At 36.7% G+C, this 26,871-nt stretch overlaps 1 protein-coding gene across 1 annotated transcript in view; it reads left to right on the top strand.

The window, feature by feature from the left end:
* TTC37 (tetratricopeptide repeat domain 37) overlaps positions 1-26,871 on the top strand; it is a 126,174-nt gene that overhangs the window by 94,770 nt on the left and 4,533 nt on the right. The window contains exons 32-38 of the mRNA XM_006867880.1: positions 947-1,000; positions 1,187-1,298; positions 10,487-10,615; positions 17,794-17,915; positions 20,165-20,323; positions 22,121-22,273; positions 25,403-25,533. Of these exons, the coding sequence (XP_006867942.1) occupies positions 947-1,000; positions 1,187-1,298; positions 10,487-10,615; positions 17,794-17,915; positions 20,165-20,323; positions 22,121-22,273; positions 25,403-25,533 (860 nt within the window). The remainder of the gene's footprint in view (positions 1-946; positions 1,001-1,186; positions 1,299-10,486; positions 10,616-17,793; positions 17,916-20,164; positions 20,324-22,120; positions 22,274-25,402; positions 25,534-26,871) is intronic.

Genomic DNA, 26,871 nt, shown 5'->3' with positions numbered 1-26,871 from the left:
ATTATACTGTTAGGATCTAACAAATTATGGACACTATTATGCTCCATAATATGTTAACTTAATTGTGCTCATGAGGAACCTGTACATAGACCAAGAGGCGGTTGTTGTTGAATAGAACAAAGGGATACTGAAGAATTGATGCGTTTGGATTATGGTATTGCCTAAGGGGTTATGGTGTTACCAAAGAATATGAACTATATCATGGGCTTCCAGAAGAATAAACAAAGTGACCTTGGAAGTACAATTGTAATATTACTTAGCGGCAGGATGGCAAGACTTTGTCTTGTCTACGTGTTTTCAGAAGGGACCAGTCTCTATAGAAGAATGTTATGCTTAGTTAAATACAGGGTCAGTGAAGAGGAGGAAGATCGTTAATGAGAGATGAATTGACAAAGTAGCTGCAACAGTGGCCTCAAATACTGTAGTGAGCATATGCATCGGGCAGGACTCAGCGATGTTTTGTTCTGTTGTACATGGGCTTGTTATTAGTCAGTGTGAACTGAGAAGCACCTAACAACAATTTCAATAACAAAAAATCCAATAGCATGTATTTTTACAATACATATTAGTTTATCTTATATTTACTGATCTATTGTTTTCTCTTTCACTTTTCCTTCTTTCCTTCTACTGTATATTTTATATTGTTAGAAAATGTATAAATATGTTTTGTACCAGTGTAGAGTCACAGAACTTATGTACTCTTTGGGAGTATCATAAAAGAATAGGGTTGAAATGATCACAATAGACAAGATTTTATTTCACAGAAATACTAAACTTGTTTTTTTAAAGAGTAGTAATAAAATGCTTTAAGGAGTTTGAAAGTTGTGAATGTAGTAAAACCTAACTTTTGAGTTATTCTAATTGAAAGATTTTATCAGTTCTAATTTTTATAATTTACTGAGTTTTTTTTTTTCCTTTGTCTAAATAATCAATATTTTCTATTAAGGGAGGTGCTGTGGCAGGAAATGTGGCTCATATACTGGACTCCAATCATGGAAAGGTTAGTTTGGCCTGGTACAAAGGGATTGTTCAGCCTAATAAATAATGTTGATGAAAAATAAAGTCAATTGTCTTCAGGCTATTAGAGATGATATCATTTTATCAAATAGTATCCTACTTTTAGTTGGTTTGAAAGACCAGGTATCTATAAAGAGAATTGGTTAACACACTTCTTTTCTCAATTTAGAAGGCGTTACTGTACACTGCAGTAAATCAGTTGGCCATGGGAAGCAGTTCAACCAGTGATGAAAAAAATATCGCTCTAAAGACCATTCAGAAGGCAGCTTTCCTTTCTCCAGGTGAATATAGTATAATCCATTTCTTTAATTCAATTCTGTTAATCTTGCATTGGTGACTCATAGGGGCAACGTTGTATTTCTATAAAACCAAAAGGGAATTTTAAGAAAATACTTAAAAATTTTGCTAGTCATTGAGTATCTGCATTTGTTGCTAATTATGGATGATCAGTTATTGAAGTAGATTGAAAGAATGTCTGCTTAAAGATCTTTACTATCAGTTATTGGCATTTTTTAATTATAATTTTTTCAGTTCTATTTCTTTCTTTTTGTTTATAAATCATATTTAATGAAGTTTATCTGTAGCTATTAAACATACTGGTGTGGTGCTGTGGGTTAATGTGCTGAACTGCAAAGTCCAGTGAACCTCAAGGTCAGCGGTTCAAGCTCACTAGCCATTCCTCAGAAACCCTGTACTGAGTCACCATGGGTCAGAACCGACTCATCGACACTTAACAACAACAACAACTAAACATATTCAGTTATTGTCACATGTTGTTAGCTCTTTGATGGGAGGAGCTAGGTCTTGGTTGTCCTCACCTGAGTTTGTTCTTCTTCATTGTACTCAGCTATGTCCGATGCATGTTGTTGATCACAGAGGTTACTGAAAGATTGCATAGAACTGCATGTGTTCTTTTGTTGCTATTCCTAGGGAAATTACTTTGAAGACCATTCTAGCATTGCAGAATTATGAGGTATATTGTTATTATTTTAAATGTGAAATACAGCATTAGACATTGTATTCATTCCCCTAGAGTACATCAACCATTTGTTAAAGTCAGACTATTACTGCTTTTTGGTAGGAAATCTTGGGGCACAAATTGCAGCAAAGATCAGGTTGAGTGCTGTTCTCACAATAACTTGTAAACATCCTAACTAAACTGCAAAATATCTAATATTTCTAAGATTTTTTATAAAACAAATAACCCAATATCCTGTTGTTTATCTTTAATGTTTGAAATAGAACAAAGAGAGACCTAAAACACTTGGGTTTGTTCATATCACATATGGTTGGTAGAAATTCCTTTTTTTAAAAAAAAGCTTTTTATTGTGAATGGAATGAAGGTTTACAGAATACATCAACAGTTTTACATTCAACTAATCATATACTTTGCTTCATTATATAGTTGCAATCCCCTCCATGCACCAGCAGCTAACAACATTTACCTCTATTCACTTAACTATTGCATTCCTCCTTGTATCTCCCACTACCTTCACCTTTCCTCTGCTAGTCTCTCTCTTGTTGTATATTGCCTGCCCTGTCACCAATGTTAACAACATGTGTCTTCCCTGTAACTCAGGGGTGGGAAATCATTTGGTCTGACCCTGGTCAGTGATGCAGTTCCAGCCATCACATTGTTTTTGTTGTTGTTGTTAAGTGCTGTTGAGTTAGGTTCTACTCATAGCATCCCTATTATAGGGTTTCCGACTTCATGATTCAAACCAACCTTATGATCCAGTTCATTATCCTACAGCAACACATTGTTGTTGTTGTCAAGTGCCATCAAGTTGGTTCCTACCCATAGTGACCCTGTAATATAGGGTTTCCAAGGAGCAGCTTGTGAGCTTGAACTGCCGACCTTGCAGTCCAAATGAGTTTGCATTCTGGCACATTAGCCCACAGCGCCACACCAGGACTCCCCAGCAACATGTTGTTAAGTGCCATCGAGTCGGTTCCAACCCATAGCGAGCGACCCTGTACAGGGTTTCCGAGGAGCAGCTGATAAACTTGAACCACAGGCCATGTGGTTCAAGCAGACTTTACAGTTCAGTGCATTAACAAACAACACCACACCACAGCAACACGTTGTTGTTGTTAAGTGCTGTCGATAGGGGTGAGTTAATTAAATGTGTGACCAAATATAGTAAGCTAATTTTTAAGTTGATAATTTTGTATAGCCCGTGAATGATGCTATAAATTTTGGCAGAAAAAAGATTCCCACCCCTCTTTAGCCCATGAATTTTTTCTCCCCTTTTCCTAACTATCAGAGATTGTTTCTTATATCAAGAAAATGTTTTGTTGTTGTTGTAACTTTTTACAACATTGGTCTCATACATGTTTGTCCTTTTGTGGTTGACTAATTTCAGTAGGCATAGTGTCCTCCAGGTTCACCCATGTTGTGAGGTGTTTCACAGATTCATCATAATTCTTCAGTGTTTTGCAACATTTCGTTGTGTGCATGTACTAAAGTTTGTTTAACCATTCTTTTGTGGATGGGCATTTAAACTCTCTCCATCTTTTTGTTGTAGACAGCATATTGAAGAATCCTGTTTTCTTATCCATTTATATTCAATGTAATTGTCAGTTGGTATGACTTGATTGTTGCCTTTTTTTTTTTTTTGCAAGGTTTGTGTATGTGTGTGGTGCTGCAGAATTCTTTGTTCCACTTAATTTTCTATTCTGAGTTCATTTTGTTTGTGGGTTTTCTTGTCATTTTCATTTCTGTTGTGTTAGTGTCTACTGAGTCTTTCTGATTTTCCTCTTTTTTTATTTTGATGTGCAAGTTTATTATTTTTCTCTGAGATTACCAAGTAATTTATTAAATTTCCCCCCATACTTAAAACAGTATGTTTTATTTTGGAAACTACTTGACTTCCTTGCCATTTGGAAGTTCTGTATCTATAGTATTCCATATTTTTGCTTTGTTGTTGACTTCATTATACATTGTGTTCACTGGTTCCCTATTTTCAGTCTTGTATGCTTGTTTTATTTTACATGGTTATATATCTGGATTGAGTTCTGGGTGATGTTGTCATGTATGGTAATCTCAGGTTGTTGTCTGCTGTTGTTGATTCTCAGTCCAAAGAACACCCTTTAGCATTTTTTGTAAAGTTAGCCTGGTCAATACAAATTCCTTTAATTTCTGATTATCAGGAAATATCCTAATTTCGCTGTCTTATTTGAGGGACAGCTTTGCTGGGTATATGATTCTTGATTGGCAGGTGTTTTTTTTTGTTTTTTTGTTTTTTTTTTGCTTTCAGTGTTCTGCCTACATCATTCCATTGCCTTCTTGCCTGTATGGTTCCTGCTTAGAAATCATAACTTAGTCTTATTGGTTCTCTTTTATAGGTAACTTTTCATTTTTCCCAAGCTGCTCTCAGGATTCTTTCTTTGTCTTTGGTTGTGGAGAGTTTGATTATGATATGTCTTGGTGATTTTCTTTTGGGATCTCTATCCTGTTTGGGGTTCCTTCAGCTTCTTATATGCTTATCTTCTTGTCTTTCATGATTTAGGGAATTTTTGTTCAAAAAACTCTTCAGTAATTTTCTCTGTGTTTGTCTCTACCTGTTATGAAATTCCTATCACCTGTAAGTTGTTCTTCTTATGGTGTTCCACAAAACTGTTAAACTTTCTTTGGATTTTTTCATTCATTTTACTGATTGTTCTTCTAGCATACTAGTACTGAGAAGTTTATCTTCAAGCTCACTAATTTGGGCTTCTATTGTTTTACATTTGCTCCTTTGCCCTTTCAATGTATTATCCATATCTGAGATCTTAGTATTAATATTAAGCTTCTTGATTTCTAATGATAGTTTTGTATTGTTCCAAAACTTGCATTTATTTTGCTGTTTATTCTTATAATGTTCCCCCAAATTCTTCCAGTTTTTATTGTATTCTCTTTGCTTTCCTTGATCTTTCTATCGATCCTTTGAAGGTACCTTAATTATCATTCTTTTCCAGTTAGTTCCATTACCTTTTCTTCCTCAGAAACGTTTTCTGTGTCTGAATCCTGGTTGTTTTTCGAGGCATTCTCTCTTGTTTTTTCACGTGAGCTAAAACTGTCTGTTGTCTCTGGGGCTTTGTGGGATTGTTGTGTTTGTAAAACTAAACAGTGCAGTTGTTGGACCCAGAGGGGAGAAATCTCTGGGGTGCTTCTGCAATTCAAGGAGCTTATGAGATAGTTGTGGAGGGGATGTGACAGCAGAGTTTCTGGCCCTAGTTGAAGTTCCTATTGACCTTGGTATTATCTATGTCCAGGGCACTCAGTCCAGAACTAGTTTGTGGGAGCCAGTGTCTGTCAGACCCACAGGGAAGCTGGTGAAATGCTGGTTTGGTGGCTTTGTAGATTTTGTAGGTCTTGAGCTGAGCCATTTGAATCCAGACTAAAGCATCACACCAAAGTGGCACAAACAGCCCCTTCCTCATACTAGCATGACTTCCAACCACACCGCTCCGAACTCCCAGAGAGCAGAGTCTTCGCTGAGGGTGGATGAAGGTGGGAGCTTGCCATGCCTCTAGTCAACAGAGGAGCATAGGGAAAAAGAAGACATTGCACCTTTTCCATTACCTGTGCAAGTCTGTTATGCCAGGCCTCCCATTGCTGCCAAAGCTGTTCACAAAATGATCGAGCTGTGTCTGGCCAGCTGTTCGCCAGTCAGTCTCCCTCTCTCACTGTCCTTACTCAGCTTCTCCTCCCAGCAAGCACTCCATCCACTTCTCTAACCTTTCTTTTGAAGTTCAAGATGCCAGAATTTTCATCTCTGTTTTATTTTGTCTTTCGTATCTTTGTTGTAGAGGGTCCATGTAGTGCATCTGCCTAGTCCTACATCTTGCTGGAAGTCCCAAAGTTCCTAATTTTTTAAAGCAAATATTAGATTGAATTATTCTGAAGAATTCTTATTTGTGGATCCAGAATGGTAGAAGACGTGTTAACTTTTGATTGTGTAAGTGGCATGACTTTAGAAAGGCAAGCTTGTCCAGATCACTTCTTCTCTAACGATCTCTGTTCTTCCCATGTAATGTAGAGAAATGCACACTTGGGAAAGCATAGTCATCAGATAAGGTGCACTGAGTGATGAAGATGAATGCCTGCTGGAGTGAGACTTGACCTTGGAGTCCAGTAAAGTGAATATAATTATAGCTATGTGCAGAAGCTGTAAACCTAGTCCTTGTAGATCTATAGTCAAGCAAAGCATGATGTTAATAGATGGTACTCATAGGGATCTTTTCATGGATTTAAATAGAATACCAGAAATTTGAAATCAAGTTAAAAGGACACCAATTTCTACTGAATTAGAGTTTCGGTGACATTAACAGGTAAATGTAATTTTTGTTGTAATTAAGTATTGTCAAGTCCATTTAGACTCATAAGAGACCCTTTGTAGGGTTTCTGAGGAGCAGCTGGTAGGTTTGATATGCCAAACTTGTGGTTAGCAGTCCATTGCTTATCTTATAGTACCACACCAGGTATATATATTAAAAATTTTAAGTTTATAATTATATGTTATTTCAGGGTTACTTTGTTTCATCCAGAATTTGGGTTGTTGATTTTCTGTGAAAGATTTAGTGGGAACAGTGATTATTTTTATTGTAACAGAAACATTGACTCCCAGCTAATGCCCTTCTTTCCAAAATCTAAGCTGTAGGATATTCTAAAATCTTTAGAGGAGTTGTTCATAGGACTAAGTCAGTATTTTGAAATTGAGTCAACCTCAGTTGAAGTTACAGGATTTTAGGCCTGGATGGCACCTTATCTATTGTCTGGTTAATTTGCTTTGTTTTATAGTAAAACAAGTCCTTAGGGAAAAGCTGACACTTGGTAATTTAGTGACTTTATTGTTATGTGCAGTCGAGTTGATTCCACCTCATAGTGACTTTATGCATAATACTATGAAACACTGCCCAGCCCTGCTCCATCCTCACAATTGTTACATTTGAGCCCATTGCATTGCTACTGCCACTGAGTCATTCCATTTTTGTTGGGGGACAGTCCTCTTTTTCGCTGACCCTTCACTTGACCAAGCATGATGTCCTTTTCATGGATTGCTCCTTCTTGATAGCATTTCTTAAATGTGAGAGACAAAGTCTTGCCTTCCTGGCTTCTAAGGAGCATTTTGGCTGTACTTCTTCCAAAACAGATTTCTTTATTTTTCTGGCAGTCCATGGTACTTTCTCCAACACCACAATTCAAATGCATTGCTTCTTCTGGGATCTTCCTTATTCATTGTCCAACTTTCACATGCATATGAGACAATTGAAAATATGATGGCTTGACTAAGGCAGCACCTTCGTCCTAAAATTGACATCTTTGCTCTTTAACATTTTATGAGATCTTTTGTAGCAGATTTGCCTAATGTAATATGTCTTTTGATTTCTTGACTGCTGTTCCCTTGAGTGTTGATTGTGGATCCAAGCAAAATGAAGACTCTGACAACTTCAGTCTTTTTTAAAATCCAGATCTAAGACTCAATTATGGCTTTCATTATACAATAATCACATGTCATCATAAATTCTAGGGAATGGTTTCCATTTCTTTATTCTGAAATTTGATTGTGTCTTAACATTCTTTTGAATAAGGTAGTTAATTTTAAAAAAATTTTTTGTTGTGAGTTAAGTGAAGGGTAACAGAAAAGCTTATCAGTTTTACATTCCACAAATCATACACTTTGTTACATCTAAATGATTGCAGTCTCTGCCACAACAGTTGTGTTGCTTCTTCCCTCTGCATATATCCTCTCTTAAACTCATATATTTGTAGGATATATAAATATAAACATGTGCTGTTCTTAAGTACCATCGAATCAGTTCCGACCCATAGCGGCCCTGTTTCCGAGGAGCAGCTGGTGAGCTTGAACCACTGACATAGTGGTTCAAATGACCTTGCAGTCCAGTGCATTACCTCACAGTGCCACATCACTCTTCCTCCCATACTCAGTCATCCTGTATCTCTGTAGTTCATGTATCTACACATAGAACACTGTTTAGAGCATATTGTTTTTAAATAATATGGTGCCATATATTTAATTTTTTATAAAATTTTTATCTGCAAATGATTTCTGATGATTGTACTTTCTGCAGTAAGACTGATCATCTATAAAGGAAATGGGTGTATATTTCAGATAATTGAAAGGAATAGTATATGGGACTATCATATAAATATACAAAACTAAAGCTGAAAGTATATTTAAATGGCTATATTGTTAACTACCACCACTCGTCTGTCAGTTTGTTGTATTGTGATGACTTGTGTGTTGCTGTGATTCTGGAAGCTATGCCATGGGTATTTTAAATACCAGCAGGGTCACCCACGGTGGACAGGTTTCAGCTGAGCTTCCAGACAAAGATAGACTAGGAAGAAGGAGAGACAGACTACTTTAGAATATTTACTCACCAAAAACCTTATGAATAATAGTGAAACATTGTCAGCACCAGCATATTGAATATTGAAACATAATGAAAGAGTACCAGAATATTGTCATATATAGTTCCGGAAGATGAGCCCCTCAGGTTGGAAGACACTCAAAATGCAACTGGGGAAGAGCTGTCTCTTCTCAAAGTACAGTTGACCATGATGATGTGAATGGAGTAAAACCTTCTGGACCTTCATTTACTGATGGGGCACAACTCAAAATAAAGAGAAACAGCTGTAAACATCCGTTAATAATGGAAACATGGAATGTACGAAGAATCTAGAAAAGTTGGAAATTGTCTAAAATGAAATGGAACGCATCAATATCCTAGGCATCCGTGAACTGAAATGGACTGCTATCGACTATTTTAAATTTGACAATCACGTGGTTTACTATGCTGGGAATAACATATTGAAGATGAATAGTGTCACATTCATCATCAAAAAGAACATATCAAGATCTGGCTTGAAGTACAACGCTGTTGTAATAGGATAATATCCATGCAGTTACAGGGAACACCAGTTAATACCACTGTTATTCAAATTTACCCACCAACCACTAAAATCAGTGAAGATGAAATTGAAGAATTCCTCCAACTTCTTCAGTCGCAAATTGATCAAAGATACAATCAAGGATGTATTGATAATTACAGGTGATTGGAACAAAGGTTGGAAACAAAGAGGCGGGACCAGTGGTTGGAAAATATGGCCTTGGTGATAGAAATGATTCAAACAGAACAAGGGGACACTGAATGTTTCAGAATCGTGACAGGTATGCATCAGTATTGTATTGTCATTGTACTCGTTCAATTGTATGCTGAGCAAATAATCCAATAAAGGTACTGGATTATATGAAGAAGATGTAGCATTAGGATTGAGGGAAAACTCATTAACAACCTATGATATTAAATGATACAAGCTTGCTTTCTGAAAGTGAAGAAGACTCAGAATACATTCACTGACATTCAGAGACCACAAACTTCAGTATGAGTTGCACCTCAATGTAAAGAAAACAAAAATCCTCACCGCTGGACCAGTAATCAAAGACTTTCCATTCCCTGGATCTACCACCAACAGTTATGGAAGCAGCCGTCAAGAAAACAGATGATGTATTACATTAGGCAGTTCTACTGCATAAAACCTCTTTAAAAGGTTCAAGAACAAAGATGTCCATTTGAGGACTAAAGTGTGTCTCACCAAGCCATAGTATTTTCAGTTGCCTCATATGCTTGTAAATGTTGGGCACTGAGTAACTAAAACCATAGAAGAATTGCTGCATTAGAGTTATGGAGCTGGAGAGGAATTTTAAAGGTATCATTGACTGCCACTAGACCAAAGAAATGTGTTGGAAGAAGTAAAACCAGAATGCTCCTAAGAAGTCAAGATGACCAGGCTCATCTGTCATACTTCAGACATACTATCAGGAGGGAACAATCCCTAGAGAAGGACCTCATACTTGGTAAAGTGAAGGGTCAGCAAAAAAGAGGAAGACCTTCAAAAAGATGGATTGGCGTAGTGACAGCAGCCATGCATAGCAGCAATTGTGAGGACTGTGCAGGGCTGGGCAGTGTTTTGTTTTGTCCTACATAGGATCGCTATGGGTCGGAAACTACTCAACAACACCTAACAAAAACAACAAACTGTCCCTTCCCCTACCATGAACTTTTTTTAAAAAACCAAAAAAAATGATATAATCTTACCTAGCATGTAATTAATCCTTTAAAGCTGAGTGCCTGTTTGAGGCTTGTCCTTGGAGTCCACTGGAAGTGAGTGTAACTTACCACCTTTCCGCAGAAGCACAGTACTCTGAGCAAGTGCGCTAACTAGCAGTGAAAGAAGATCTTTAACTTAGTATTTCCTTCTCTGATGTGTTTTCAAAAACATGACAGGTTGTAAGTGTGCATGTAATACTTTTTCTTTAAGAAGTTTTGAGTCACGATTTCTGGAGATAGAATTAATTTTGTGTATTTATTTAACTTATAAACTCTTATTATCATTTTTGATAATTTTGTGGCAACATGTTGACTTTAACAGACCATCTTATTATATTTCTGTCTTTAGGTGACCCTGCTGTCTGGGCTGGGCTAATGGCAGCCTGTCATGCTGATGATAAACTGGCGCTAGTGAACAGCGTTCAGCCAAGGAGGATGGATTTATACTTTGCACTTTTATCTGCTGTTTCTGCTTCAAGTATGCTTCAAGAAGCTTTTTATATATGATTTAATTTAGGGTCCTTGAGTGGTTAAAATCAGGAACACAAACAATCTCAGTTGTGTTTGTTATGAAAAATACATTCATTAAAGAATCTAGAAGTGTAATGTTGTTAGTTATCCTCCCTCACCCTCAGCTCATGGCAATCCACATAAACCCCTTTCTTAGCATTTCCTGATGGCATAGTGGGATATGATTTGGACTGCTAGCAGCAAGATCATCAGTTTGAATCTTACAGTCACTCTGTGGGAGAAAGTTGAGGTTTTTTACTCCTGTAAAGATTTACAGCCTCAGAAACCATATATAGGGTCACTGTGAGTCAGGACCAACGCAACAGCACATCAACACCAGTAGCACTCTCTAAGAAATAATTCACTAGGTCTTTCTTCCACTAAGCAGTTGATCACAAACCACTTGTGCCATTCAAGCTCTTAGAGATATAATTGTTGTTGTTAAATGTTGTCAAGTTGGTTCTGACTCCTGGCGGCCTTGTGTAGGGTTTCCAAGGAGTGGCGGATGAGTTTGAACCACTGACCTTGTAGCTCATACTAACCTTGCGGTCCATGTATTATCCCAGAGCTCCATACCAGGAGTCCTAAAACAATGATTCAAAGCAGGTAAACATACTACAAAGCAAAGATTTTTACCTGCTTTGAATTAGTATTATTTTAGGATATATATAGGAATTTTTTACTGAAATTGTCCAGTGAATCTTCCTGAAAATCTTGACCTGAGTAGGCAGTTAATATAATCAGATTTAGTTAACATTTTCTTGTAAGTCTATAAATCTCTTCATTGGAAAGTTGACCAATTTTGTAATAAAAAAGAATCAAAAATAACCTATTTGGGCTTGAGACAGTAGTTTTTTTAGGGAATTGATTTTAGGCCATCAGTTATTTTTTAGTAAATATTAAGCATTACTATTTTTATAGAGTACTAGGGCAATTTTTTTTTTTTTTTTAATTTTAAAAGCAGGCCCTTTAGCAACACAATTATTTAGATTTTTTATAAGATTGAGGCAGAGATTGTCAGGTTGGGAAAAAAAAATACTGCTTTTATGCTGCTTACAAAAAAACATGTAAAATGTTAAGACAAAAATAGATGATTTAGAAAACATAAGGCGATAATATTGATTAAAAGCGCTAGAGTCACTTTACTAATTAAGACAAATTAGTTTACAGAATTGAGTGTTGCCAGAGATAAAGAGGCTCATATTTCACTTCAGAAGAGGATCAATTTATCAAGAAGCCAAACAGGTTTATGCACTGACTAACAGTGCTTTAGACTTCATGAAATATTTCTCAACATTAAAATAAAATAAAAATACATAGATGAAGAAAAAATTAGAACTGAAAGGAGAGATAGACAGGCCAACAAATATAGTATGAGATCTAAGCACAACTCTTTTGATAATTCATAAAATAATTAGACAAAAATTCAGTAATACTTGAACAACACTATTGACTAATTTGACTTACTGATTTTTATAATAACACTTTCAACAGCATCAGAGCCCACATTGTTTTCAAGTGCACACAAAACATTTAAGCAAATGCATCCCCTTGGTTGTTGTTAAGTGCATCAAGTTGGTTCTGACTCATAGTGAAGGACCCTATGTGGGATTTCCGAGGAGTGGCTGGTGAGTTTGAACTGCCAGCCTTGCACTTAACAGTCCGGTGCTTATCCTATAGTGCCACACTAATCCATAATGTGTTCCATTATTAGATGTAAAATAATTCTCATTATGTGGTGCTAAAGGATCAGCACTGGACTCTTACTTGCAAGGCTAGCCGTTCAAACCACTAGCTGCTCCTTGGAAACCCTGTACAGGGTGCCTGTGAGTCCGAACCAACTTGACAGCACTTACAGTAACAGCAACATAAAAAATTCAGTTCATAAAAATTATGGTATCTGAACAAAATACAATTAAAAATCAGTAATGGAAAAATATCTAGAAAATTCCTCAATATTTAGAAATTACATAGCATACATACAACTAAATACAAGTCAGTAGCAAAATGATGAAATATTCTGAAATAGAGGAAAATAAAAACACAATACACAAAAAATTTGCAATGCTACTGAAGCACTGCGTACAGGGAAGTTTATGGCATTAACCGTATTACAAAAGAAAAAGGGCCTCAAATCAATGACCTCAGCTTCTATCTTAAGAAACTAGAAAAAGGAAGAGGAAATTAATCAAGTATGTAAAAGAAAGCAAAAAATTAAGAATAGAAATCACTGAAGCAGAAAACAGAAAATCAATGAAACTGAAAACTGATTCTCTGAGAACATCTGTATGATTGATAAGCTCATCAGCTCATCAGAAACAGGGAAGAGTAGTGGTTACGAATCGGGCTGCGAACCTTAAGGTCAGCAGTTCGAAACTACCAGCCGCTCTGCGGGAGAAAGATGAGGCTTTCGACTCCCCTAAAGATTTACATCCTCGGAAACCCTGTACAGGGTCGCTATGGGTTGGAACCGATTCGAAGGCACTTAACTATTGTGACAGGTGCTAGTACTGTTTAAAAGCTCATACAGATTTTTTTTTTTAACTCTTTATTGTAAACGTATTAAAGATTTAAAGAGCAGATTATTGGTTTTTCAGTCAACAAAAGACACTTCATTTGATTTCAGTGATTGCAGTCCTCTCAGTGTAACATCATTTATCCCACTTCCTCCTGGTGATTCTTGTTCCATTCCTCCTCCTTTACCAACCCTTTTGAAATTTGTCCTCTGGTTCATGTTGCCCTTTTGTTCCTGAATGGTTGACCATTCCATGATGAGCACACTTTACTAATGGTGTTGCCCCCTCTGTATACCTGTCTATACCACTTGGCTGAAAATTGAACCATGAGAGAGAGTTCAGATCCAGACCTGAAGGATAACTGAGATTATCTTTAGTCTTGAGTTCCTCCAGTCTTTTACTGACTAGTAAACCTATTCTTTTTTAATAGGCAAATCTTATGAACAAGTTTATGCCATTACATTTGACAACTTAGATGAAATGAATAAATTCATTAGAAGATACAAACTAGTAAAGCTTACTCAGCAAAAAATAAACTGAATACCTTTATGTCTACTAAAGACACTAAATTCATAGCTTGAAACCTTCCTACAGAGAAAACTCCAGGGCCAGATGACTTTAATGATGAATTCTGTGAAACATTTAAGGAAGAAATAATGCCAATTCTATACAAATTCTTTCAGAAAATTCAGCTGGAAGCATTTCCTAACTCTTTTTATGGGGCCATCAATACAGTCTTCATACCAAAACCATACAGACATTATAAGAAAACTAGAAAAATAGCAATCATGGACATAGATACAGAAATTCATAGCAATATGTTAGCAGATCTAATTGAGTACAAAAAAAGATACTAAGATATTATCAAGTGGGGTTTACTCAAGTAATGCAAGATTGCTTTGACATTTAAAAATTAATATAATTCACCATATTAACAGGCTAAAAAAAAGAGATGTATATTATCAAAATGCAGCATCCATGTCAGACAAAAAGCCGTTAGCAAACTAGAAAGAGTACTGCCTCAACTTGAAATAAGGCATCTACAAAAAACCTACAACTAACATATTTAATATTAAGATCACAAGACAAAAATATTCACTCAGATAACTTTTAGTCAGTGTTTGACTGGAGATTCTAGTCAATGCAGTGGGCAAGAAAAAGAAAGAAAATGTATGCACATTGCAAAGGAAAAGATAAAACTATCTTTATCCATAGAAATCCTGATTGTTTATATAAAAAGTCTTATGGAATTTATATTACAGTAGCTAGATGAGTTTAGCAAAATTGTAGGATATAAGGTCCCAATAGGAAAATTATGTATTCCATATACTAATAAGAATACATAATTTTCCTATTGGGACCTTATATCCTACAATTTTGCTAAACTCATCTAGCTACTGTCACCCTCGGAAACCCTGTACAGGGTCGCTATGTGTCGGAACCGACTCGACGGCACTTAACAACAACAACAAATACTAATAAGAGTCCTGACGTGGTGCTGTAGGATAAACACTGAACTGCAAGTTTGGTTTTAACAGCAAGGTTGGGGTTCAAAACCCAGTATCTGCTCCTGGGAAAACCTGTACAAGGTAGTTATAAGTTGGAATTGACTCAATAGCACTTCACAGCAATAACAATATACTAATAGGAGTCCTGCTGTGGCACTGTAGGATAAGCACTCAACCTCTGGGTCAGTTTGAACCGCAAGGTTAGTGGTTCATATTTACCAGTTGCTCCTCAGAAACCCTATATAGGATCTCTATGAATTGGAACCAATTCATGGGCACTTAACAACATCAAAATAAAAAAATGTTTGCTTTTCAGGAGATAGTGTTATAAAAATGAAAACAATGCGTAGAGTGGAAGAAAGTTTTTCAAAATGTATCTTAGAGAGGACTTGTGTTTAGCATATAAAGAACTCTTACTATTAGAGTAATAGGAAAGCAAGAAAATCCAACAAAAAATGCGGATAAAAGATTTGAAATACTTTAAACTTTATTTCTTAAAATAAACTCCATCATGGTTAAGATACTTTTGTGAGTGATGATACCAGCCATGTAGTCCTTTCATAAAAAACTTAGGGTCTTGAGACTTTAACCATGTCAATGCAATCTTTTTTTACATTATGAACTGAGGGAAAATGAGTGCCCTTTAAAGATTTTTTAAGATTCAGAAGCAAAAATAAGTCCAAAAAAGCCGAATCTGTACTGTAAGGTGAATGCCTGATGATTTCCCATCAGAACCCTTGTTTGATGAGAGGAATGAGCAGGAACATTGTCATGGTGGAGAAGGGCTTTCTGGTGAAGCTGTCCCAGGCAGTTTTCTGCTAAAACTTAAGGCAGCTTTCTCAAAGCACTCTCTAATATGCACATGTTACTGTTCTTTGACCCTCTAGACGTCAGCAAACAAAATACTTTGAGCATCCCAAATCGATTGCCATGATCTTTACTCTTGATTGGTTAGCTTTTACTTTAACTGGATCATTTCTACCTCTTAGTAGCTATTGTTTGATTGTACTTTGTCTTCAGGATAGTACTGGTAAAGCCAGGTTTCATCTTCTGTCACAATTCTTTTTTTTATAAGTTTTTATTGTGAATTGAGTGGTTGTTTATATGGCAGAATGTTGGTTTTATGCTTATTGTTTCATTGCAATGATTACAGTCTCCTCCATATATCATCATTCAACAGTATTTGCTTCTATTTCCTCTGGGTTTTTTTGTATGTGTTTTTTGGGGGGTAGGGGTAAGAATGTACACAAAAACACTTAGGAATATATAATCATTTAAACAATCAAAGGGCACATTCTGCAAGCCTACTTCCTGGCCAATCAGCCTTTCTTTTTCCATGAGTCTGTAGAGTCTTCAGCTGCTCCCTCTCTCCATGTCCTCATCTCTGCCTCCATCTCTGGTGTCACTGCTTCTCTGGATACGGTCCCACATTCCCCTCGTGCTCTTCTTCCTTGATGGTCTTAGGGTCCGGTGTTCCTTGACTGTAAGATTAACTATTCCCCCCTCTTTGTTATAAAACTTTCTTGTCACAATTCTTAAATGCTTCAGGTTGTTAGTCCCACTTTGTTGTTTGAAATTGTTTAAAATTTCCTTTGAAACTCTGCTCATATCTGCAGCTTATTTGCTTACCTGCTTTCTGCCAAGATACGTCTGACATCAGCAGTGATATCCCCAGTTCCACGTCCTTGTCTGAATCTGACTTGAATCCCTGGCAGTGTCCTGTCAATTTACTGTTGCAGCCATGTTTGAATTGTCTTTAGTAGAATTTTACTCACATGTAATATTAGTGATATTACCCTATGTTTTCCACCTTCTGTTGGGTCACCTCTCTTTGGAATGGGCACATATATGAATCTCTTCCAATCAATTGGCTGGATAGCTGTCTGCCAGATTTCTTGGCATAGGTAAATGAATGCTTCCAGTGCTACATTGCTTGTTGAAGATCTCAATTTGTTGTTCCATCAATTCTATGAGTCTCTGCCAGTGCCTTCAGTGCACCTTGGACTTCTTCCTTCAGTATCATTGACTCTTGATCATATGCTACCTCTTGAAATATTTGAACATCAACCATTTCTTTTTGGTGCACTGACTATGTATTCCTTCCATCTTCTCTTGATGCTTTCTGCATCATTCAATATTTTGCCTGTAGAATCTTTCAGTGTTTCAAGTCATGGCTTGAATTTTTTTCCTCAGTTCTTTCAACCTGAGAAATGCTGAGCATGAACAAATTGTGATATAGCCCTACCAGGGGAATACCATTCAACAATGAAAAGGAATGATTTGTTGGCACAAAAATTATCAGTGAATCTCTAAATAATCATGCTAAGTAAAAGCCTCAAGATAAAAAAGTGTATACAATACTGTTGTTGTTGAGTGCTGTCAAGTTGGTTCTGACTTGTAGGAACCCTGTATAGAGTTTCTGAGGAGCAGCTAGTTAGTTTGAGCCATAGACCTTGTGGTACAAACTGACCTTTTGGTCCAGTGCTTATCAACTACAGAACCATGCCAGGACTTCATATGCTATATACAGGGGCTTTTGAAAGTTCATGGAAAAATTCTGTTATCTTTTCATTCCATTTTCAACCAACCATTTGAAGCCTCCTCTTATTATCCCACTTATGTAGAATTTTAATAAATGTAAACAAGCTTATCGTGAAAGAAAACAGATTAGTTAATTGTGGACTGGGGACATGGTAAGTAGAGTGGGTAGGATGGATTGGTAGCAGAAGTGATGACAAAGAGGCACAAGGAAAGCACTCTTAATTGTTGTTGTCATGGTTCACAGATGTATACTCATAATGGTATTCATTGAATTCATTACAGTTGGAATGTGTGCACACTTACAGTTTATTCTATTCTAATGAATTCTTTTTAGTCTAAGACATTGTGATTTTTAAATGTAATTCACAAGTAGATAAGTTCTTAAATTATTCAACTACAAATACTAACATGAAATGATTATATCAACATAAACTATGGCATTACACTACAGGTATAAGTTTTAATAGTTGTATGTGCATTCTCAGCTTAATCATAATGCCTCTTAGCATCTGTTTACACCTAATAGAACACATAAGTAGTGGAAGAAAGTAACATTAACTTTTTTTTTTTTTTTTTAACAGTTAAAGACAAAGAATTCCCTGAAAATTATAACCAGTCTCTTGAAAAGTGGTGTCTCTCCCAAACTGTCACTGGCCTAATAGAAACTGGAAGAACATCTGAAGCTGAAGCCCTCTGCACACAGGTGTGTTCATGGAGCTGGGCATTCAGATTCATGGATTCTTACCATACTTGGAAAATAACTTCAGAAATGGAGAGCTTATTCTCTAAAGAGCATATGGTGATGATGATGATAACAGCTAACATGAATGGAGTATTTATTACAAGCCAGTCACTATTTAACATTCATAATAATTCTGTAACATTGCAGGTATTTATTAGTATCCCCATTTTTTACAAATGAGGAAACTAAAGCTTGCAGAAGGTGCATAGTTTGCTCAGGAGCTCACAGCTAGAAACTGCAACAGAGTTGCCATCTGAACTCACATTTTCCTGGTTGGAGGATCCAAGCTCTTAATAAATCTTTTGTCAAAAAAATACCATTAGAGAGGCAGTATTCTCTTTCCATTTCTGTTTGTTCCTCTCAGACTGCTATGTTTTTCATATCCCTTTATTTTTCCAGATTTCTAGACCATATAGAACAATCATGGTGATTGTTTGATAGAGTACTGGAACTATGAACACTCAGTAGTCAGCTCGTACGTGCCAGGGTTGTAGGGCTCTGAGTGTAGGCTGTTTTCTTAATTTCTAGTGTCTTGCCTAGCACATAGTAGAGGCCCAGTAACTATTTACTAAATACATGAATCAGCTTCATAAACCTACTCAGAAATATGGATAAAGATAAAGTTAATGGATAAAGAGAATTCCAAGCATGACTTTTCTTTAAAACACACATTGTAGTACTTACTAGAGAGATTGTGTTTTTCTTCCTAGAAATGTATTTTGAAAGATCAGTGTGAATTTTAAAGAGAAAGGAGAATGGATGTTTGAAGATCACAAACATAAATCTTTGTCCTTGCATTCTCTGTTAACCAGTAAACCATTGTTTAAGGAATTCCATGAGATAGTTCAGGACAAGCTAATACACAATGGGTGTTTATTATGCATTAACTAACATTTGCTATGCTCCCTCTGATAGAATAAGTGATAATTTTATGAAGCTTTCCTTTCTGTCTCTTATTTAGAAGAAAGCTATCAAGTGCTTTTCAGAAATGCTCTTAAAACTGTGTTCTAACAAGTAAAAAATCGTACAGAAGTATGCTATTGAGTGACAAGCAGTAAGGAAAGAAATATGTAAAACAATAGTGAAATGACTAATTTAGAGAATTTCTTTTAGCATTTGTATATACATATGGTTGGATGGCTGTGTGCCATCAATTCAGTTTTTACTCATAGCAACCCTGTAGAGGGTTTCCAACGCTGTAAATCTTTACGGGAACAGAAAGCCTCATCTTTCTCCCGAGGAGCAACTGGCAGATTAGAATTTACCTTGTGATTAACATAGCCAACTCATAATCCATTATGCTACCAGGGTTTCCTTTATATGCATAAATAGATCTTTATAGGAGTTGTGGTGTGGCACTGCACTGGACTGCAAGGTCTGAGGTTCAAGCTCACCAGCCGCTCCTAGAAAACCCTGTACAGGGTCACTATGAGACAGAACTGACTCGACAGCACTTAACAACAAACAAAAATATTTTTATATACACTTATATATCATATGTGGAGTCCTGGTATGGCGCTGTGGGTTAATGCACCAGACTGCAAAGCCGTTTGAACTTCAAGGTAGGCAGTTCAAGCTCACCAGCTGCTCCTTGGGAACCCTATATAGGGTCACTATGGGCCAGAACTGACTCGATGGCATTTAACAACAACAACATATATCATATGTATGTATAAGTATGTATTTGTGTGTGTGTGCTTTAGAGTATAAATGATAGCTTGGGCAAATGGGAAAATGGGTCTGTCCCTAAGAAGTCCTAATACCTAAGAAGTTTGTGTCTGGAAGAAGAGTATGTATTAGCTATCTTTATTAAGAGACTGAAAAAGGCAGATGTTTATATTTCTTCCTTATGTAGTTTATTCCAGTAAAAAGTATAGTGGTCACCATTAATAATTTTATGTTTTCTGAGCTAAGTTATTTCTGTTCAGAACATTACATTTTCAGGATCTCACTTGAGAATAAAACAAGTGGAAGGGACAAACTAACATAATAATGTTATTACTGACTTTAAAGAATATCTAAATATAGAGTTTAATATTACCAGGATATTCAGAGTCCAATTTATTTCGCTTCATAATTGTTTGTGCTTTAATAAGAAAACATTAATTTCAGAAGTAGTTTCCCAACATGAAAAATAGCTTTTTTTTTTTCTTACATTTTGACATACAAGAGCATATTTGATATACTTCGATTTGTCATTCAATTTTTAGAATTTAAAAAATAACCCTGATCAGCCAGCTGTTATCTTACTTCTGAGACAAGTTCAGTGTAAATCACTGCTGGAGTCACGTGAGCCTCTCCCAGACGCTGTTCTTGAAGAGCTTCAGAAAACAGTCATGTCCAACTCAGCCTCTGTTTCTGCCTGGCAGGTAAGGTCTTTCTCTCTCGGAGTCATGAGTCCTGAATTAAAGTGTTCTGTGATATTTCATGAGGTCAGGTGTATGCTCCATTTTTATTCACCTTGACGTTAAACTCACAATATATAATATTTCCAATTTCAATATATAAAGGGCATTATAGTTAGAGGAAATAAGGAAGTCGAGTGCTAATTTGGGATCTTGTGCTGTAATTCTGCAAAGCTTAATTACTTGTTGATTCTAAATATCCTTAATTTAAAACAATGAGTGAAACACTGTCTTATACTGGACCAGTGTAGTAGAAATCATGAAGTGTTGCAGACTTTTTATAATAAGGATATTGTAACGGTGTTTAAGTCCCTCAAAGGCACAGAGAATGGTTAAGTGCTCCACTATTAGTCAAAAGGTTGAAAATTCGAGCCCATTCAGAGTTGCCTCAGAACGCAGATCTGAAGATCTGCTTCCAAAATGTCACATGGCCAGTTCTACTTTGCACACGTGGGGACACCATGAGTCAGAATGTTCTAGATAGTAACTAACAACAATGGTGTATGACCCAGTCTTTAGCGGGAATGTATGTAACTTTTCCCTAGCTTCTTTACAGTCACTCATGTCTAAGATTCCAGTGGATAATTAATTAGTACTTTCAGAAATGAGTGTTTTTAGAATTGATACCCAGTTGAACAGATTGCCCTTTTAGCTGGTTCTGGTTATCTACCATGACAGATACACAGTGGTGATTTTGTGGTTTATTCTTATTGATATTGAAACATAATTTTTTAAAATTATTTAATCCAATTTGTCTTATTTCCCTCTGGAGCTTTTGATACAGATTTCCAGAAGCTTCTTATTTTACTAAAATTTCTTCTTCCATTCTGATCTTGAATTATACCAACTTTTTGATGTTCCTGTTTAAAAAGATTGTCTAATGAAGTCTTGGTGTGGTGCTGTAGGATAAGCACTGGACTGCTAACTTCAAGTTCAGTAGTTCAAACTCACCAACGGCTTCTCGAAAACCTTATACAGGGTCACTATGAGTCAGAATCAACTCGACAACACTTACCAACAAAAACAAATGTGAAAACAGAGGATGTTATGTGAAAACAGAGGATGACTATCTCAGATTGCAAAATAGAGGATGACTGCATTATGACATAACTGTCAAATTCGACCATTACATAACTGCAAATGACATCATTATCTCAAATCAGAAAACCAAACCCACTGCCACCTAGCCAATTTTGACAGACAGCATTGGGTGTCTGAGGCTATAACTCTTTACAGAAGCAGACTACCTCATTGTTCTCTTGTGGAACAGCTAGTGGGTTTGAACCACTGACCTTTCAGTAGCCCAGTGTTAATCTACCAGAACTCCTTTACATCATTGCATAACTGCCAAACCCAGCCAAGTTGACACATAACCCAAATATGACAGCCAGTGTTACTCTCGCCCTGGCATTTGTTACTGCCACATGTACATTGTTAATATGGAAAATATTCCAATGTTAATTGTTTTACTACTGTAAATGCAAAATGCTGAATAGTGAGTTAGTTAATAAGTGATGAGTTGTTGTTTTATGTGCCTTCGAGTCAGTTCTGATATACATCGACCCTGTATAGAGTTTCCAAGGAGCAGCTATTAGGTTTGAACTGCTGACCTTGTGGTTCACAGTCCAGTGCTGATCCTACAGCACCACAGCAGGAGTAGGAATAGGTGTAATAAAAATAGCAACTTCATCAAAGTTTATTGGTGAATTACCAGACTATAATAACCTATAATTAACTAAAGTCTCCCTTTCTGTTCTTTAGTGGCTGGCTCATGTGTATTGCTCCCAAGGAATGATGGGTGCTGCAGAGATGTGCTACAGAAAGAGTCTACAAGTGGCGTCCCAACAGGGCAGTTGGAGTGGGAAGCTCTCAAGTCTCTTGAGACTGGCACTGCTTGCGTTAGAAGTCTGCATGGTAAGATCATATTTTAATTATGCTCTTGAATAGGTGATTCTTTTTCTGAATGATGAAAGCTTTTTCACATAGTGATAGTCTACTGACTTCTTGTTGTTTAATTATTGTCTAGTCTGGCCTCTTAAAAAGACTGTGTTTTGGGCCCTTGCTGAACATAGAGTAACATATTCCCATAAACCACAGCAGAAGGTTGTAAATGGGAAAAAATGAAGATTGTAATTTGAAAAGTTCAACTATAGTAACATATACATTCTTGTTTCTTGGTGGTTTCAATCGGAATTAACTCAAAGCTGTAGATAATTAACATTTCAGTCATTTTCTCAATTCAGTTTTATATTCTTCAAGAGTGACAGATTTGTGAATTGAAATCCTGCTTTCTGATACTGATTTGGAGATGTAATCTCAAGGCCTTATGTCCTGGGATGGGAAGCATAAATCTTTAAATAGGGGTAGGAACAGTTTGTATGCTGTAATTCCATTGAGTGTATACATATTTGGTGTATATATTTTTAAGAATATATATCTCTAAATACATCCTATATGTGTGTATGTGTGTGTAAGCATAGGGTGTTCTTATAGGCACATGTTGTTGTTATTGTTGTTAAGCACATTTAATGCTGAGATATTAAATCCAACCCGGAATAAAGCCAACAAATAATGACAGAAATAATAGCAAAGACACACATAAGTACGTAGCTTGTACTATGTAGTGTTTTAAGTGATTTATTCATATTAATGTGTTTAAACCTTTAGTAACCTTATTTAACAGATAAGGAAATTCAGGCACAGAAGGATAAAATAGATTGTCCAGGGTCACACAGATAAGATGTGTCAACATGAATTTGAACCCAAGCAGACTGGATCCATAGTCAGTGGTACACTGAAGTCCTAAGAAACTGGATTTTGTTTTGTTGTTGTTGTTTGTTTTATAAGTTTTCAACTTTGAAAAATAGTTTACACAAGGCAAGAGACAAAGATTAATTTTAAAGAGTTGTGCAAAAATCTATCTTAAAGATCTCTATTCTCTTCTTTCTCCAAATCATGTTTAAAACTGTTAAACATTGTCTTCCTAAAACTTAGGCCTGTTCAAGTCTTTCCACTGTTAATTCACATTAAATGGTTTTTCATTTCATATGGGAGAAGACTGAATTGCATAACTTGGCATTCGTATCACTTTAGGATTTTTTTCAGTCTGGCTCTTTTTGCTCAGGTCACCTGGCTAACAGTCATGCTATGCTAGTTGCTGCTCTTGGAACAAGCCCCTCTATTTCCTGCTGCTGGGTCTTTTCTCATACCTCTCATATGGAATCATCTCCCACCTCTTTTCTCTTTTACTTTGGGTCTGCACATTAAAGACGACTCAGATGCCATCTATTTCATAGTCAGTTGTGTTACATGTTCTTTTCCACTAAATTGTGAGCGCTTTGAATACAGATTAGTAGCCCTGATAATGCAATAGTTAAGCACTTGACTATGAATCTGCCAGAGGTCCACAGGAAAAAGACCTGGTCATGTCTTATAGTAAATACTATAGCCGAGAATCCCCTACGAGGCAGTTAGTTCTACTGTCACATAGGGTTACTCTGGTGCAAAAATCGGCTCAAAAGCGCCTAACCACAACAGTACTCAGCATGTGCCTTGTTCAGAGGAAGTGAAGAGTAAATATTTGGTGATCAAGGCCAAGAGAACCTTTTATTTTTTCAACTTCTATAAAAATCTAAGGTATCCGTAGTTTATCTGTTCACTCATTTATGTTTTCGTTTATATTAGTTGAGCAACTTCTTTGTCCTAGGTACCACTTTAAACATTTAACGGTACAGCAGTGAACAAACCAAACAAAAATCTCTGTCTTTGCAGAGTTAGCATTTCAGTAACACCTATAGACAACTGCCCCTGCCCATTACTGCCATAAAGTATCTCCCCCAAAAACCTTGGTTCTTCCATTTACTCTCTGTGAAACTTTCAGCTAATTAAACTGTTCAAATGCCTTTAAAAAAAAATAGTAGAGATAATAATACCTACATATTTATGTTCATGCATGATATATAAACGTTTTATTAAACGGAAAGGTTTGGCAATGTTACTGGATATCAGATTTCATATAAAATATTAGTCAAGGTTTATGATCAGATCATGCAGCTGGTCCTTCAGATGAGAGACTACCAATGAAGTACATCTCCGATAAAGCCAGAAATATCTTCATGAGGAAAAGAGCTTTAAATATCTGTCAGGCACCTCTCCAATACAAATTTCTGGTATTTCTGTAGAGGCTGAAACTACAATTAGCAAAAAAAGAAGAAGGTTGGAGTGTTGGGGAGGAAGAACAAGCCATCTGCCATTGCCTGTGACCTACCCTGACTGGGAGCTGATGGGGGGTGGGAGATAGGGGTATCAGTATTACCTTTGAATGAAGATTAAAGTATTGAAAAGAAGAAGACATTCTATTTGAGAGTGTGTTTGTGAATGAATAAAAGAAAAATGGATGTAAGGGTCATGTTATTGGTGGTGGTGGTGATTGTCTGCCACTGGGTCGGTTCTGACCCATAGCGACCCTGTACAGGGTTTCCAAGGCTGTAAATCTTTACGGGAGCAGACAGCCTCAACTTTCTCCCTCGGGAACAGCTTTTAGTTTCGAACTGCTGACCTTGAGGTTAGAAGGCCAACTTTTACCCACTATGCTACCAGAGCTTCAAGTTGGTTCTGACATAATTTACATCCAAGGATAATAAAATGCTCCTGAAATAATACATTTTAAAGAGACATGTGAAAAACAAAATGAAAATACATTCTGAGTACATTGCTTGTGTACTAGTGACACATATAGTAACTTTTGTCTCATATAGTAATCTTTGGACTAGCTTCATAGAGTGTTTTATATGAATTCCTAGAATTTCATTATTATTAGTCTTGTTTTGTCTGCCGGAGGCCTGGTGGTGCTGTAGGGCAAGAACTGTACTGTAACCACTAGGTCGGCAGTTCAAACCAGGTCTGCTTTCCGCTGCTTTCAAGATTTACAGCCTTAGAAACCCTGTCTAGGGTCGCTGAGTTAGAACAGGCTCAACAGCACTTCGCAGTAACAAAGTAAACATGTCAAAGATTTGATTGACGATCTTTATTATATTTTTACAGGCTAATATTTCCAATGATCACTGGCCATCTTTGGTTAAAGAAGCCACAACTGAGGCCTTGAAGCTTTGCTTTTGTCCGCTGGCTATTCTTGTACAAGCTTTGTTACAATTCAAGTGCAAAATGGGGGCAAGGTAGGAAGAATCTTTTTTCTGTTTTTCTCTTGGAAATGTTAGTTTTTGTTTTTTTCATTTTCAGTCCTTCTAGGAAAACAAAATAAGATTTATAATTAGTTAAACAAACTAATGTAACAGACTTTGAAACTATCCCTATATCTGTAGCAGCTTCCTAAAAACTGGTTATAATAACTCAGCAAAGGAGAAAATGAAGTCTTAATTAAGAAAAATAGTGAGGTACACAGAATAAGAACGAGGTTGGCTTGACAGCGTTTCAGATAGTAGAAGATGTTGGAGTTTTTGCGCTCCATGGTGACACGGTGACCCAAAAGTGTGATGTGGCTTCTAGAAATGTACAAAATAAAAAAGACTTAAGTTCTGCACTACATTGATAATAAGTTTTTGCAAGTGCAATAGTTATGAAAAAATAATAAACAGGCAGAGACTTTTTTTTAGTTTTTATTGTGAAGTTTACATGGGAGAACATCAGCTTTATACTCATCCTATTGTATTTAGTTTCATTGCAATGATTACAGTCCCCTCCATGCAACATCATATAACCCCAAAGGGTACACCACACAGGCCTTCTCCCACCCTGAGTTCAGTGCCCCCAGACGATCCATCTGCCCATGTCATCGTCTCTGTCTCCATCCCTGGCATCACTGCCTCTCTGGGTAGGGTCCCGCTCTCCGCTCTTCTCACTTGATGGTCCCAGGGACCTCTGCTCCTGGACTGCAAAATCAATCCCTCTCTTCCTTTGAGACATATTATTTTTTAAGTGTAATTTTATATCTAGAAAATTCAAAAGCTTCTCAAATTTACATATCAAAAATCTCCAAATACCTTTACTAAAGAGTGGACATGGGGTCAAGAATAAAATCATCTGGGTGAATAAACTGGGAAGATTATTTTAAATTCTGAAAATATTATCTAGTTTTAATAGATATCAAATATGATACAGAGCAACCATAGTGAAACTGGCTTAGGATAAACATTACTCGGACAGAATAGGTGTTGTTGAAATAGAGTTTGTTGTTGTTGTTGCATTGTTAGGTGTCATCGAGTCGGTACCGACTCAGAGCGACCCTGTGCACAACAGAACAAAACACTGCCCGATCCTGAGCCATCCTCATAATTGTTGCCATACTTGAGACCATTGATGCAGCCACTTTGCCAATCCATCTTGCTGGGGGCGGTCTTCCTTTTTTTCTCTGACCCTCCACCTTACCAAACATGACATCCTTCTCCAGCTACTGCTCCCTTCTGACAATATGTCCGAAGTATGAGAGATGAAGTTTGATCATCTTGGCCTCCTAGGAGCACTCTGGCTGCACTTCTTCCAACATAGATCTGTTG

This window comes from Chrysochloris asiatica, unplaced genomic scaffold, assembly GCF_000296735.1.
Source record: "Chrysochloris asiatica unplaced genomic scaffold, ChrAsi1.0 scaffold00111, whole genome shotgun sequence".
Classification (NCBI taxonomy): Eukaryota; Metazoa; Chordata; class Mammalia; order Afrosoricida; family Chrysochloridae; genus Chrysochloris; species Chrysochloris asiatica.
This window is presented reverse-complemented; position numbering and strand designations above follow the sequence as displayed.